Source organism: Sparus aurata, chromosome 2 (assembly GCF_900880675.1).
Source record: "Sparus aurata chromosome 2, fSpaAur1.1, whole genome shotgun sequence".
NCBI lineage: Eukaryota > Metazoa > Chordata > Actinopteri > Spariformes > Sparidae > Sparus > Sparus aurata.
The window spans coordinates 13,148,408-13,165,211 of NC_044188.1; the positions used below are offsets into that span (position 1 = coordinate 13,148,408).

The window sequence follows — 16,804 nt, forward strand, 5'->3', positions numbered from 1 at the left end:
TATCAGATGTTTGTGTATCAGCCCCCATCAAATAAAAAAAACTTTGAATTGACAAAGATCCTTAGGGGTGTCACACTTTCGACGTTAAATCATTTCTGACAATAGAATTTAAAAAAAAAACACTTCAGAGGACACATCTAGCTTACTGGTAGCCTAGAACACTGATAGCATTGCCAAATATCCTCCTACTTGAGAAGAGGGTTCACTCTGGACAGGTTTGAGAAAGTGAAACTTGTAACAAACTGCACTTTTTTTATTATTGTTGAAACACTGATGGCTGGCATTTTGGTTGAACTCAGTCAGGGCATAAAAGTCTAACAATAGAAAGCCGTCAGCACAGACAGTTATTTTTAAAATTGAAAGTCAAAACGAAACATTGATTTGGAAAATCCCTGCTACAGACAAACTTGATAAGAGATTTGAAAGAGATTAGATGTGATACACAGACACAATACTAGATTTATTTACAGCCACATGCTTTTGAACTGCCGCCACAGACTTGCAGACTAACCTTTTGGGATCCCCAATCAAACTAATGCGGGATGACAAGTTTGCACTCCCCTTCTCCTGAACAGTAAGAAATATTGGCCTTTTAAAACTAAAAAACATCCTCAGGTCACAGGTATGTTTTCTTTCCACCGTGTAAGTGCTGTGACTCTGACCCTTCCACCCTTTCTACTGGTGTTCCTAGAAATTTAAGCTCATGAAAAATGAGGGAAGAAGAATGATTCAAGCACACAGTGTTATTGCATTTGGCAACTAAGTGCAGTTAGCTGCTTGTAAGCTATCCCCCCCCCACACACACACACAGACACACCACACTGGGGAAAGAGCTATTATACCATTACGTCTGGGAGGGTTGGTGACCTGGCGCTGCCCGGCTAGCCTTGCGTACTCCTGGTGTGTTTTTGTTTTGATTACTGCAGATGGAGTGCAGTGGAGTAACGTGCCACAGCAGGGCTCCAGCGCTCGCCACAGCACAAACCAATATTATAACAGCTTCTCCCCATTCAAAGGCGCACACCCTTTCCCAAATCCCTCTTCCAACACACGGGCCCCGACACCAGGCCCTGCTGGAGTCTGCTGTCCCGGATCAGATTCCCAGAAAAATATCAAATGGTATGTTTCTCCTTTTTTTTTTTTTTTATGATTCCTTGGATTCTGGAGTCAGAGCGAGTAACGGTAAAATCACTTCCAGGCGCACAGAGCGAGATGGACGGGAAGGGATTTTTTTGGCATAAACAGACAGACACCCACGCTAGACAAATGAAAACCACATCATTTCAAGGAAGTCCTCTTTATGGCTCGCTTCGCGAGTTTTTCTGCCTAAAACTAGAGGAAACAGAGGAGGGGAAACAGGCGGACTCGCAACCAGTCTGACAATAAGCAGGTCTGCAAGCTCCAGATGATTCATGGCACCGCCGGGACATGTTGAGACCTCGGCAACTTTCAGGAAAACAGGCTCCGGTTTATGATGCCAAGTCGCAGCAGGTTCAGGTAACTGCACCTGTTCAGCTTAGTTAACACGCCCATGAAGTGAGGGGGGGGGGGGAGTCAGTCCCTGATAATTTCCACTGTGCCAATAATGACTTCACACCGTCACAGTAAGGCTGTTGTTTTTCCAGTATTTCAAATCGTTCTATGTATTCCAGCATGGATCTCACAGAACAGGATCACTTCGCAGGGCAAGTTAAAACACGAGGCTGGAGAAGATAATCTAACACACCCTGCACTCAGGTTTATGGTCATATTCGGTTTAAACATTCACTGTTGTCACTGTGAGGGATCTTGGTTACACTTTCACCCTCGACGTGCTGGAACAGGTGAGTTATGAGCAAAGCCTGCACGCCAAGGCCACCCACCACCAAACACCAGCTCAACCAAACACACAGAATCTGCAGCAGGCAACAACGTCGAAAACACCACTCTCACCTCTTCTTCCTGGTGACGATGAAGACGTCGTTGAAGAGGAAGAAGTACACTTTCTGCTGCCGCGACGTCCTCCGGAGGAAGATGCCGTTGTCCTCTACGAAGGCGGTCAGCTCTCCCCTCTTCACCATCCACCTGGAGGAGGAGACGAGCGGGAAAGGCTGGATGGAAGGAAGATAAGATCAGAAAGATGATGTGAGACAGTAAATCTAACCGAATAAAGTATTTCAGAAAGTCTGTTATGTGGGTGCTGCCAGGAAATGCTAAATCACAACGTGTGTGTATGTGTGTGTGTGTGTGTGAACAGCTGGCTCTGTAGACTGAGAATATGTTCGCGGGACATCTGTGGATCCCAAATGTGCCAACAGTTATTTCCCACAGTACTTAGGCACACTTGAGCCTGCCAAGCCTTGTGTCCATTATGTGTAGAGCTGCTCGATAAGTGAGTGGATTGGTGTACTTTGCACTGCCGTGTCTGCATGTGTGTACATGTCAGTGCGTGACTGTAATGTAATGTCTTACATAAGAAACACATGTTTAAAAAGAGAGAGTTAGATGACGTACAATGGATCATCTGATGAATTGGAATCACATGATCTCATTGATTAAAGGGTTTTGTAGACAACCTAACAGAGTGATGTGGTTAACTAGACAGCAATGGTGATTGGCTGGAAAGGGATTTACTCACAAATAAAACCTGCTTCATAGAACTACTGGAGGTCAACAACTCCACAGGACACCTTTAACTAGTGAGGAAGGACTCTGTGTTGGCCATCAGAGGCAGGCCAACTGTGTTTCACTGTTTCCAGTCTTATAAGCTAGCTAAGCTAACCATGAGAGCGTCATCAATCTTCTCATTCAGCTCTCAGCAAGGAAGCAAAGAAACACATTTCCCAAAATTGCATAATGTTAGCGGGGAACAATCTGACCGTGTCCTTACCTTGATCTTGAACTCCAGCTGAGAGTTGATGGTGTACATCATCTCCGTTCGCTCCATTGTGCGAGCTCCTTCGTTACATTTTCTGACCACCTGCTCACACACAAACACACAAGCACACACACAAGCACACACATGGTGTCTGTTAATCACAATGTACAGATGCCTTTTTTAGTTTTCACCGTGCATCAATTCATTCTCTAACACCTGCATGCTCGGATGACTGAATACAGCTTTAAATAGGAAGTGATTAACTCCCAGCCTCCTGTGTCTGAGGCAAGACTTCTAAGACATAACATGTATAGTATATGCATGACAGTGAAATTTAGGAAAACATCTAATCCAGAGTGTGAGTCAATCCTGGTCGACTCCCTCAACGCACACACCTTGCTGACTCCTTGCAAAGCCCTCTTACAGTCTTCATATTGTGCCGAGTCTTTGGGTGTCTTCTGACAGATTGTCTGCAACAAAAAGGGAGTCATGGCGATAATCAGTAACATATAGTGCAAATATCCCACATGAAAACACATTCGCGTGCGAAACCCCAGAACAATTTACTGGGCCCCATGTACGCTCGGAAGCGAGATAAAATATTGATGCTTTTAGAAAGCTGTGGGAAGAAGTGATCTGAAACCAAACTTTCTCAGGATCCAGAAGCCTCTGAGTGTACAAGCGTAAACCCCAGCGTCCCCGGGGAGACACTGACAGAAGACGGGAGAGAGGAGGATGAAAGTAGAGCAAGGGAGAGGAAGAGAGGGAGAGTAATGTGGAGCCGAGGGAAGCATGAAACCGAAGAGGGATATGAAAAAAAAAAAAAAAAAAAAAAACACTTGAAGGGAGACAGAGGAGCTAAATCAGTTGAGATAATCGAGGATTGATGAAAGGTCGTACAAACAGCTCTGAGGTTAGAGCACAGCCCATGTAGGATGAGTCAGGGCAGCACGGACAAACAAACTGTTGCGTAACAGAGGGAAAGTAATGTAATTCCAGAGCTCGTGCTACTGTGCAGCCTCAATAACGCACTCACATCCATGAGCAGGGGCAGGCGGGTGATCCTCTGCATGGGCAGGATGAGGAAGGAGATCATGGGGAGGTTCCTGCAGTCTGGGTGGCCCTCTATCCTGGTCAGCACCTCCTTGAAAGCTGGATTCTTGGACCTGCAAGGGAGGGTGGAGGGAGATTCAGGGTGTTCAGGGAGGAAAGCCTGAAACAAACATACAATATCTTTGTGTGTGTTTCTTCTCGGTCACTCACACCAGCCTCTGCAGGGTCCTCTGCTGGTAGACCTCGTTGGAGCAGTAAGTGACGTAGGGATCGAAGTTAGACTGAGCGTGCCTGCAAACGATGTCGCTGATGTCATCGATCACTATGTTCTGTTGGAGCCTTTCCTCCAGCTCCTTAAAGAACCTAAATACGGGATAAAGAAGGGGTTTAGCACGTCAGGGATTCATACCGAACATGGCAACAGCTCGAGTCATACACGTCAAATTATGACTCATCCCGCAAATATGGGGGACAGTGACAGATCTAAAGTCAGGAAAGCAGGAAGCAGCCCGAACACCTTACGTCTAAACCCGCTGGAAGATCACAAAAGAGGAACTCCCCGCCTCTTAAAATAGACATAGCCTACCATTAACTATAACACAAAAGGCTTTTCCTCTTCCTGAGCATCAACAGATGGCTGCTTTAATGGCACGCCACATGGCTTGCTTTAAGAGAACAAGTGTTTCAGCATGGGCGATCCAAGGTGACAAACAGGAAGCTGTTGCACAGACACAGGACGCTGGCCTTGACCGGTTGGACCGAGTTTGAGCTCATCTGCAAAAGCACCTCTGGTCCCCCTGCCCATCCCTGCCTACTCCACACACACTGTGTTGTGACTATCTATGGGAAACAATGACTTCTTGCGACCATGCCTGACCTCGTACTCTTTGAACTTTAGCCTTTTTCTTATAAGGGCGTGAGCACACAGGATGACAGAAAACAAACACATGCTGTCCTGATCTCTGGCCCGTGTCCTGAAGGTGTATTCATGGCTGCAGCAGGTCAAGGCTGCTCAAGTTCACGCTGCACTCCCTCCCGGGGGCAAAACTCGCTGACCGCACTAACAGCATGTAGTCATGAGGGAAAAGGTCAAGACAGTGGAGTTTAAATCAGAGTGACAAAAACAAGGGGAATGGCCAAAGTAAGACTGATAACCACCAGATAAATGAAACTGAAAGAGTTCTAACGGCTTTGCTTCCACATTTTGCCTCCGTATTCCAGTATGTTGCTGCATTATAAAATGTGTTGTGGTAAAGAATGAAGCATGTCATATCCCGAGGCTGCGAGTGAAATACAGTCAGTAACACCTGTATTTAAACTTTCACACGCAGACTGCACAGGAGCCCTCGGGTAGAGGGACGTTTCTGCTATTCGCTTTGAGAGACTAAAGACTGTCTGTCCTGAGTAAAACATCTTGTAACCAATGCTACAGGCCAATCCTTTGCTTGTCCCAGCGTCTCAGCGTCCCCCCCACCCCAGAGCAGTGTTTAGGTGGGGGAGGTTAGAGGATAGCCTTATTGTGTGTGGCCTGTGTGTTGGAATGAGAGAGAGGCGTGAGATGGGCTGCAGCACGTCTCAACGCAGGAAGGAACTCTTGAGGAACTTACAGATACCGCTATATCACGCGAAAGGGGAATGAACCGAAAATAAATGTACAAGTACTGTCCGTGAGAGGCGATACTTGTAGAAGCCTGTTTTTCCTTTCTGATATCTGAGATAAGTCCAATGAGCATGTGCTGTATGCTGAGAGGAAACGGTTCACTGTGCGAGGAGGCGGTTGCGATCCCGACTAGGAATCCTTGAGCAAATGTCACGAACAGTTGCACAGGGGAGGCAGTGAATGCTCTGCACGTATGCACACACACACACCAAAATAAAATACAACTCAGTAGGCCACTTACATTTTTCAGCTGAGTAAATTTACAGCCGAGGCAACAGAGAGATTAAGGCTAGCTTAACCTCAATTCACCCTTAGATTTATTTACACAGCTTCGAGCAAGTCCGTGGTTGAAGGGTGACACTTGAAAGTTGGAGCCCAGAGATATTTTCCAGACTGCTCGTTGCATGTGACTTAGCTGTTCAACATCACTGTAATCTGATTGGACATCAATATGTTACACTGCATTGGTTCTAGCGGAGGTTTACAGTGTGATACACACACAGTTTCTAATAGCTCCCAAGTGAGTTTGCCTTGGAAATCAGGTCTAGGTGTATAAATGCTGTGAAAATAACTCATGTTCCATGGAGAAATGCACACAGTCCATATTCAGAAATTGTGCCTGTAAATGAACCGTCAGGACTTCCGTAACGTTATGATGTCACAACTATACAGTCGCCGCCCTCAGGCCATGCTCCCAGCACGGCCATCGCTGCAAAAAACACCAGCAGAGATGATGCCAAAACAAGATGGGAGGTGCCAACTCAGACTTGTGAGAGCTGACCAATCACAGCAGACCAAGCTTTCTCCGGAATTCCCCCTTTAAAAAGACGGGCACTAAAACACAGCGTTGTGAATAGAGGTTCTGCAGCAAACGGACAGGGAGAGAAAAACATCGAAGCATGTGAACATTTTCCAGTAGACGCTCAAAATAAAAGCACAAACCTAACAATGAGCAGAATATGGGAACTTTAAAGCTCAGTAACAACTCGTTGGCAGAGTAGCCTCAGTAAACTTGTGTAAAAACACTGTAAACTTTGGACTAATTGTGGAGTCTTTATTGCCTATAGCAGGCTTGTAAACTGACATCACCGCAGAAATAACTTTACAGAAGGATAGCCACGGTGAAGAGTCTCAGACCGGCATCTGATGCCGTTATCATAATGAAGATTGACCCGAGGATATTTACACTTGATGCCACGATCACACTGAATACTAATCATAAGAAAACATGAGAAATGATACCGAAGTCAAAAGCATCACAACACATAAACCTAATAAAATACCCATGGCGTCCAAAATTCTTCTGTCAATCATTTAGAGGAATAATGGAGCCTGGTGCAGCACAGTAATTGCTGAGGCGGTGCAGTTGTCGTCAGTATCAACTTTCACGGCGTCTCATGCTTGAGTGCTTCCATCCGTTTATGGGAAAATTCACGGTTACCTGGCCATGAATGAGACTTAACAGTCCGCACAACATGCGCTCTAAATCACGATGGACGGCTAATCTCAGAGGGCTCATAACAGAACATTTCAGCCATTGTATTTTCTCTTACGCTCACCTATAAAAACAAGGCAAATAACCGACACATCCAGTCTGTGTTTGGGCTCTCTCTCTCGCTCTCGAGCAACAACCGAAAGCACATGTTGGTAATTCAAGTGTAATTATGCTAAATTGTTCTTTTGTTCTTTCACCCAATTTGCCCCCCTCACCCCCTCCCCAGGCTCCGTTCTCTGTCTGCCAGCACGTGACCTCACATTCACACAGAGAACAGCTCAGTGCCGGCGAACCACAATCTCTAGAACATCAAAGAACGGATTCACCATACAGTAAACAGTGTTTACAGACACACCTCATATGGAATGAGTGCTGTCTAGCGACCGTTAAGTGCTCCTAAATGGGAACATTATGCAACTCATTAGCCAAAACAACAAACCGCAAACTCTGATAGACTACTGGAACGTGTACGAGCAGGCTAAATATACCAACCACCGTGTAAAAAAAAACGACACTTAGTCGAAAACGCAACAATATACATCTGATAATAATCTCCTAACGCGGCCGCACACTTACTTTTTGCTGGCCTCGCAGACGTCTCTGATGTTGGAGAAGAGGTGGTGGTGTTCGGTCTTGGTCATGGCCTCGCTGAGCTCGGGGGAGTCCTTGAACATGCGGATCAGGACCTCCAGACTGTGTAGATAAGAGTGCTCCGACGAGATCACCTCAAAAATGGCCTAAAGAAGGGCAAGAGAGAGGAACAGAGAAACACTCACAAGAGGGGACAACTCACTTGTTCCACATTATTCAGTTTATTACAGACATTTGTGCGTTTAAAAACAATACAGTGCACCTATCTGTATCAATCTTAATCTTATGTGACACAAATTCAGGTAGATTTATTGGAACATCTGTCCTTCTCCTCCCCTTTACATTGTATAGGCATTAAAGATATAACAATCCATGATGCATGTTCCCAGCTGTACTCCTTTAATGGCTTTTTTATTGGTCTAGACCAGTAATGGACAGCAAATACTCCCACAGTGCTTCGTAACTCTTAACATAGCATGCATGTAACCTAAAACGGGATCATTTCATCAGGAGTAGAGCTTTGACGATTAGTTGATAAAAAAAACAAAAAAAACATTAGTTAACTATTTTATTAGCTGATTAATCCTTTCAGACACTTTTCAAGCATCTTTTTTAAAAGCTTGAGATTTTATGCTTTGATTTGTGACTTCTGATAGTAAATCAAGAGATTTTAGGTTTCAGACTGCTGGTTGGATGAAAGAAGCTGTTTAAATCCATCACTTTGGCTCAGGGATATTTTCACAGTTGTTTGACATTAGACTAAATGATCAATAAATGATACATAATGAAATCAAAGATACCAGTTAGTTGCACCCTAACACTGAACCGAACAAAGTGTGAAGTGATTCCCACCTCTTGTCTTTTGCGTTCCTCCTGACTCATCTGCTCGGACAGCCCACTTTTCTTCACCTAAAACACATCATGAAGAAAGAAAAACAGATTTTAAAAAAAATCATGAAAAGATTTCAGAAACACACACAAAGTCACACTTTGTCTAGCTGGTCTACTTTGAGTTTTTCTTTTTTATGTCGGGGCCCTTTGCATTAAAGCATGTTTATGTGTTTGTGAGCGACTGTTGTCCTCACAGACAAAGAAAGAAGCACTTCGCATACCACACTGAATAGAAAGCCAATGAGGCTGTTTGTAGAAAATGGAAAAAGAAAGACCTTCAAGGGCACAGAGGGAATGTAGAAACAGGACATCTGTTGCATCCACAAAACGTTCAAGTTAAAATGGGGCAGCTCAGTGTAATTTGGCCGAAAGGTAAGCGGTTAAGAGTAAAGTGTAGTGCGTGTTGGTATGTGGCTGGTGAGATTCGGTCCAAAGCTATTTGAATACGATCGAAACAAAGCAATCTGGAATGGACTGGGTGTGGAGTACTACTGAATTAATAAGCCTGTGGCTTTGTTAAGCTTGAGGGTAAGGTTGAATAAAAATAACATGCCTCCATCTCGTGTTTCACCAAACCGATATGACACTGGGCACATTCATATCATACTCCACTAGATCACAGACACCCTGAGAGGCCAAGCTTTCCTTACTTCCACTAGCTTCTCATCCTGTTTTGTTGTGAGGGCACAAGGAAGTGATACTGCTCCTGGAGGAGCCTTCCTTCTCTCTGCCCTCAACAAACACTGAGAGCAAACAAAGCTGCAGCAGACCAAACATCTCTTGTGGTTCTTTCTATTACTTTCACACGACATCTGCTTTATTATTTCTCTCGCTCTTACTTTCCCTGCTGCCAGATGTTAAAAAAACCAGCTCTCTATGTAAAGCTGTGAGGTTTCAGTGTGCTCATGCCAACTGAACTTTATCCCTTTCTGCAGTTTCGCTGGGTGTAACCGCATAATCAGGTAGCTATCATTATTCAGTAGAGAGGTTTGTTTGAAACTTGAATCCATGTTTCCTCTCTTGAAATAAAACGAAAGTGACAAAAACTGGAGGAGGTAGCTCCAGGACATCCCCACCTCCTCAAAGTGCAGGTGGGGATTCCTGGAAATCGGAAATTTGGGCCGTGACATGTCATCGAACCTTTCATGAGAAGAGGTGCCACAGTGACGGTAAGGGAAGGGAGGAGCTCGGCTGACGTGAGAGGACTTCTTGGAATGACAAGACGACTTGTCTATCCGGTTCTTGACTCTAATTTGAACTTGCTAATTTCCCCATCACACCAGTCTCATGCGGGCACTTCTGATAAGATCTGAAAGTTAAGGAAGGATCCTGCCGGGTTACATCTGGCCAAACACATTCACGCTCGCAGATCCACAGCTGTAAGGCAGCTGCGATGGAAGAGGAGGCGACTTTTGAGAGAGGCAGCATGGTAATTGTCCGAAATCAGCCCGGTTACGAAACGACCCGAGGAAACATACTCAATGTTCTCTACTTACTTTGAATCCAATTTCACTTTATTAGAGTCTGTGTGTGTATCATTGTCTGCACAGCAATTTCAGTGCTAATTGTCTCTATCTGTGCCCTCGCCTGTTTTTCGCTCCCACACATTCCCCTCTCAACTAGTAAACAAACAGATGGGAATGCCTGAGTAGGAAACTAAATTAGCTCATTCTCTTCCCTATGTACTCCTCTATCCCTCCATTCCGATCCCTAACTATATTATGCAATGCACAGCCACCGCACTTCTCCGTTGAGGCAACATTTTAAGCATATTTGCAGTCTGACGAGTGCGTGGAGTTTGCCAACGCGCTGGCACTCGTCCCAGCAGTGCTTCCAAGACTTCCTGTGGGTCTGCCTGACTGTCTTCCTCCCTGCCCACCCGGGTTCTTAGCAGAAATGCTCCCATGCTCCCTGATAAACAGAGCGAGGGGTAGAAATAGTGGGAGGATGGGTAAGGACCGGGGCCAAACTGGATATGACAGCATTCTTCGGAGCACTCGCATTCCAAGACTGCACAGGCACAGCACTGAGTGTATACAGTATGTAGAGAGGGTGAGAGAGATGTAAGATCTATGTCTGACCACGCTGAGCTGGCTCCAGGAGGTGCGAATGGGTCTGTACTGCACCACGATGCCGTTATCTGGTTTGGGTTCTCTGGAATCGGCGTCCTCATCCGAGTCATTATGCAAGGCCTTCTCCTGGTAGTTCTGGTACAGCTCCTCCTCTGGAACAGGAGGGCAGAAAGAAAAGTTTTATTTGAGAGAGACAGAGAGCCACAAAGAACAGATGTAGAGTAAAATGAAGGGCGAAGTGTGGTGAAAACAGAACAGATGGGTCAGATTTGGGGTTGGTTTCTCACCTTCACTGTCAAACGTCCGCTGAGGGGTCAAAACGTTCCTCTTATCCGGACTCTGAAACAGAGACACAACACAAATGTAACGACTTGGACAAACTCTGAGTGGCACACACCAACTTTAAATTAAATGCACCTTTGTCACCTGTCCATGACCCGTCTGTGACCTCCTTCATTGACCCCTGTCTAATTACAGAGCCACTGTGTGTATAAGTGTGTGTGTGTGAGAGCATGGTGTCGCATTACGTCATGACTCCCAACAAGCACATTTATTGTGTCCTTGTATGGCCCCGTCCGATCTGCTGTGCTGCTAAGTTTGTTCCACAATACCTAGCCTGTGTTGTAATTTTACAATCCCCCCCCCCCCCCCCATACTGGAAAAGTCAAAGAAATCTTTGTGCACAATCAAATATAAACCCATCAGAGGGATTGTGATTAACTGAGTCGAGAAATCTCAATCTGCCACGGCAAAGGAAGAAAATTAGAACGCAGAGTCAGAGCAACAGGCTTTGCAGGCTTTGAGGTGTATTTATTTTAGCATTCATTTCTCTAAAGCTTGCTGAATAGTGTTTGTCCAACAGGAAGTTCACCCCATAATGTACAAAAGAGCAAGATTCAGACCTCAAACATCGAAGTTAAAAGTCCAGACTGGATGGTTTTTAATCTAAAGAAAACATATTCGGATTACAACCCTCGTTTTAAGGAGCACTGGTTTTAGTCGCCTGATGATTGCCTTTGAACTCACCTCTATCTTTTGAGGACAAACAAGTTACCCACCTTGATTTTCCCAGTGCTGATCAGCTTTTCTGTGCCAGGGCTAGTAGGCTTTGAAATCCTTGGGCTCCCTGATGTGGGTGTCCCAGGGCTCGCAAGTTTTGGTGTCCCAGGGCTCGGGGGGCTTGTGCTGCCCTGACTTGCTAGGCTGACTGGTGAGTCTGGAGTATCCCCACCTAGCACTTTGAGGACAGGCTGGGGCAACCGAAGGGCCTTTGGATCAATCGCTGGGCCCTCCTCATCTCCACTCACAACAGCCCTCCTATAGGACGTACTCCTCAGGCCTCTTCTTAGTGTCCCCGGGACCTCATTATCCCCATCCGCCCCTTCACTGAGGCCCCCTCCTGTAGAAAAGTAGGTCCCAGTTTCCACCATGCTGAGCGCTTTCAACGCTCTCTTGGAATGATCGACCCCCAGCAGCCCTGTCATTCCTTGGCCTTGTGGCACAGAGGCAGGCGCCTTGTTCTGCCGAACATCGCAGGCTAGACCCTTAGGGATGAGCTGCTGGGTGCCCATCTTCAGGGCGGCGGGGCTGTTGGTGCTGAGGACGATGGAGGGAGGAGGTGAGACCGCTGGGGAAAGTAAAGGGGAGGCGGAGGAGAGGGAAGAGGAAGAAGAGGCATGGCCGGTGTCCTGTGAGGAGGCAGGCGAGGATGAGGACTGTCTGAGGAGCGCCTGTGCTCTGTCCCCTGGCGACGGAGAGCGTGGGGTCGGGGGGTCTGAGGAGGTGAGGGAAGAGAGGGAGGGGATGCTGGAGGTGGAGCTGTGTGATGGGGTGGGGGTACGGCAGGCTGGAGGAGAGGGGCTGGAGGCGGATGAATGGAAGGACAGTTCATGGTGGTTATAGTTGTTGTTGTTGGGAGTGCGTGGAGGCAGGACAGGAGAGGATCGGTTAATAGCCTCGGACGACGGTGAACTCATCCCAAACGCTATCTGGTCTTTCTGCGAGTTCAGACCAAACGGACTGGACATGCGTTTCTGCTGGTCCTGGAGACTCTTCTCAGTCCACACTGTCTCTCCATTACTGGTTTTCTCCCTGTCACAGTTTCCATTATACACTCTATTGTCCAGAGAGGCGGATCTGCTCTCTTCAGATCTAAATCTGGACAGTGAGAAGAGTCCGCTGGAGAACTGCCCGATGCTGATGCTTCGAACAACTCTGGATTTCTTGGAGGGCTTGTGCAAAACATGCTTCAGCACCACAGTGTTCTTACCCCAGGACGGGGGTGTGACCACCAGCCTCTCAGCAGGTTGGCTCAAGGTGAAGGAAGACTTGTCGTCCTCCGCAGGGAAGTCCGTCGTCATGACCCCATTCGTGTGATAACTGACGGGTCGCTGTTTGGCTGTGTGCAAGTCCTGGGTTTTTTTACATTTGTCTGTGCGCCGTCTCCACAACGGTGTGATGTTTTTATTGGAGAGATCCACGTCGTTACCAAAATCCATGGCGCTGATGTATCTGTATCCTCTTCGCTATCTGTGTCCCGAGCCTACAGGTCACAGTGCAAACACTGGAGCCCTGCAGAAGACTTATCTCACCCCTGAAGGGTAAACAGAAGAGAGGAATACCAATCAGTGCTGAAGGGCTCAGAGCAGTGTCCAAATTCCCACAGTTTACTCATTAACAGGGACTCAGTGCAGATACTGGCAGCTAAATCTGAGAAGCACACGAGTGAAAAAAGTTGATGATTCGCACAAAACAGGAGCCAAGCCAGCAGGGAACAAGTGGTGCGTCTTTTGTGTGTGTTCACTGAGGTGAGATGGCCTTATTACAAAGACAAAGCTGGCAAGATATTGTTAGCTGTGAGCAACCACTGTAATATCCCAACAGGGGAGACAATGGTGCTCAGCAACAGAGAGCCCAGAGACCAAAGTTTGTTTTTATCTCCGTTGTTACTCTATCATCGACTCTACACATCACAACACAACACAAACAGGCAGCAAAACCAGCAAAAGGAATGAAATAAAACAGAGTTTCTGATTCAGTTGTGGAAGAAAAAACAAAAAAGTTTCTCAGTCTAAAATGTGATCAAACTTTTGGGTCCAACTTACCTCTAATCAGTCGCTCTGCTGCAGAATGCGGTCATTGTACCTGCGCTTGTCGTGAAACAATCCTTTTTTTTAGGAGGGAGTAATGGGATTAATCCAGCATGATATCGAGATCGAGACGAAGTTTTTAGAAACCAAAGTTTGAGCCGCAGAGTAATTGACTGTGAAGTATGTGGAAGTGCGGCGGTGAGCGCGTCTGAAGCGCGGCGGAGCGAGCTGAGGAGTTTCTATGAGGGGAGGAGGAGGAGGAGGAGGAGGAGGAAGCTCACAGAAACTCACCTCCTGTGATACTTCTGTATTTACTGCCATGTTATCAGAGTGGATGGACGCATGTTAGGTTTCTATTTGTGTTTGATAAAGTTGGAAAATTAGATTTAAAAAAAATTTATGTCAGTGATTACTTAATCGTAAATCCTAAATTACCATTCCATGTCATGTCGCTCCCACAGGAAGTCCGTTTTTTTTAAAGTTGAGTAAGTTTTAGTGCACAAACACAACATTGATATAGAGTTGCTGGATTGACCCATTACTTTCGAGCGCCATCTTGTGTTTTGTAGTGTAATTGCAACAGGTCTACACACCACTGAGAAATAGTGATTAAAAAAACACAAAAATGCACCAAAGCTGGGAGGCGGGAGGGGCAGAGATGTCAGAGTAAAATGTGCGAATGTCACGTGTTTTTGTATTCGCTTTAAATTCCCCAGGATAACACGTAATCGTTTATAAACAATAACTTGGAACACCAACATACTACAGGTCAAAGCAGCTGCATCAACCACAGTCAACAACAGCAAGGAGATGAAGAGGTTAGGAAGATTCCCCAGACTCCCTTGGAAAATCGTTTAATTTTCAGAGTTGTTTAGTCAAGATGAACTTTAAGGACTTTATGAAGCTGTGTTTCTGACAGATTCTCAACTATTTTGGCCTTCTTTTAAATTCGGCACATGTTATAGCCTCTGTTTGAGTGCTCCTGCAGCACCTTTAGCACAAGTAGCCCACTTATAAGTGAGATGTGTATTGGTGGGAGTGATCGCCGAAGCAGGTAATCAGAGCTCTTTCTTGGACCCTAAATAACAAAAAGAGAATCTGTCAACAAGGTGCTATGGTGTGTCTAGTCAGTCTTTATAATAACCCCCCTTGCTGTCTGATCCCTTAAGCTCCTCACACATAGCTTCCATACCATATCCCCCTTTTGTTTCACATGTTTGTTCTGCTTTGTCACTTGCATATGCTTCCAAAAACTATGCAGCAATTAGATGATCTGGAAGGATTTATAGTTTCCATTTCGGCTCCAGTAAACTCTGTCATTGTGCAACACGAGGCTGTGGCTTCGCTGGAAATTGGAGATTGCGAAATAATGTGTCACAAAATTATTTTCTCATTAAATCCACGCAATCTCTGAATCACAACACAGAATAATCACTCACACGCGAGCTCCTGAGAAGATGCCAAGTTTTATTAAGGGTAGAACTGGTAGAACTGCTCACTGGGAATAATAACCTGTCCCACTGTTGTGTTTGTTGTGCCCCACCTCCTGGCTCTTGTGCGCCAGTATTTCACATATTTGACCGCTAAGGGGCGCAATTGTAATGTTTACCAATCAGCACCACTCACATCACTCTACAAAGTAACGCACTACTCAAAAGTAGTTAGGGCTATAGGGATATGGGTGCATACTGTATGCATGTGCATGGGTATGGAATAAAAAGTCAATTGAAATGTGTCTCATCATTTTTGGGGACAAGAAATATTCACAAAAAGCAAAATAAAGATTCAGATGTGTCACAGAATAACCAATCATTTATCTCATCTCATTTAGTCTTGTATGTAAATGTATCACTGATCACAAGCTTTGCCCTCTACGACTGCAGTTTGATGACGGACCAAGGAACATCCTCACTATTTCTAGAACCATCTGTGAATCATCCGGTACAATAGCAAGTTTTCTAAGCAAACATCAGGCAGACATGGTTTTGAAGTGATACGATGGGTAGAGGTCTGACAAAATAACTGTTATTTACGGTGGTGCAAAAGTACTTAAACCAATAACAAAGTGAAAAGACTCCATGACAAGTAAAAGTCTTGCAATCAAAACCTGTATTATCTAAAATCTGAGTCATCTCAGTAAAATCACTTGAAGTAAAGTCAACTTTTAAAATTCAACGCATCATATTCTATAAGATCATCATGTGATTGTTGCGTCTCTCTCCTGTGAGAGCCACATATCTTTACAAAGTCAACTTTTCATTAGCTCAGTATTCGCCCTGCTTTGTGACAATACATGTTCCTGCTAATCCAGGAGGGTTTGTTGAATAGTTTATTTGACTTGAGAAGTGAGACAGTTAGACACACAGACACAATACACATGAATATATAATAAAACAATCAAATTCAAAATCACAAAATTTGGAAACACTTTTTTTTACTGGACAGAAAGGATGTGAAGCGACGTACAGACAACAACATAGGTGGAGGTATGTATAAAATGTAAATACTCAACTAAAGTACAAGTATCTCAAATTATTAGCTTAGTAGAGTACTTGAGTAAATGAACTTGGTTTACATTCCGACACTGTATATCGTCACATAGCAGTCAGCTGATCAATGTGGAAATTGTTTTAGAATTATAGTGGAGGGAAACTTAAAATAAAAGAAGAAAAAAAAAACAGGCCAGGAACACATTATATCATGTGTGTCATCATTGCTTTATTCTTTGAATTCTGAAAAAAAAAACACATATACACTCACTGTAAACACCTCCTTCTTCCTCTTTGGTCTTTATGATCTGCAACACTGCCAAATAACTCCCATAAATCCACAGCAACATGAACATAATCACTAGAAACATTACGCTACCAATGCATTTGTCAGGAATATTCAAAATAACATAATTACAATCATCCATCACCACAACCATAATTTTCCTTCTGGTATTCGTCATGCAGACCTCACGTGAATCCTGGTGTTGTGCGGCGATCCTCATTATGCTCTATAGAGGAAGTGCAGCAGCCTATCCTGTTGTATTGTTTAAAGGAGCTATACGTTTCCTTGTGTTGTTTGGCTGAAATAAAAAAAAAGATACTT

At 45.0% G+C, this 16,804-nt stretch overlaps 1 protein-coding gene across 1 annotated transcript in view; it reads right to left on the reverse strand.

The window, feature by feature from the left end:
- The window catches only part of LOC115573077 (rho guanine nucleotide exchange factor 26), a 30,888-nt gene extending 16,940 nt beyond the window's left edge, over positions 1-13,948 (reverse strand). The window contains exons 1-11 of the mRNA XM_030403702.1: positions 13,724-13,948; positions 11,678-13,212; positions 10,907-10,958; positions 10,629-10,771; positions 8,509-8,565; positions 7,642-7,802; positions 4,121-4,273; positions 3,894-4,023; positions 3,253-3,327; positions 2,870-2,959; positions 1,933-2,090 (exon numbers count right to left, since the gene is read on the reverse strand). Coding sequence (XP_030259562.1) covers positions 1,933-2,090; positions 2,870-2,959; positions 3,253-3,327; positions 3,894-4,023; positions 4,121-4,273; positions 7,642-7,802; positions 8,509-8,565; positions 10,629-10,771; positions 10,907-10,958; positions 11,678-13,117 — 2,459 coding nt within the window. The 5' untranslated portion in view covers positions 13,118-13,212; positions 13,724-13,948. The remainder of the gene's footprint in view (positions 1-1,932; positions 2,091-2,869; positions 2,960-3,252; positions 3,328-3,893; positions 4,024-4,120; positions 4,274-7,641; positions 7,803-8,508; positions 8,566-10,628; positions 10,772-10,906; positions 10,959-11,677; positions 13,213-13,723) is intronic.
- Between the last annotated feature and the right edge of the window lie 2,856 nt (positions 13,949-16,804).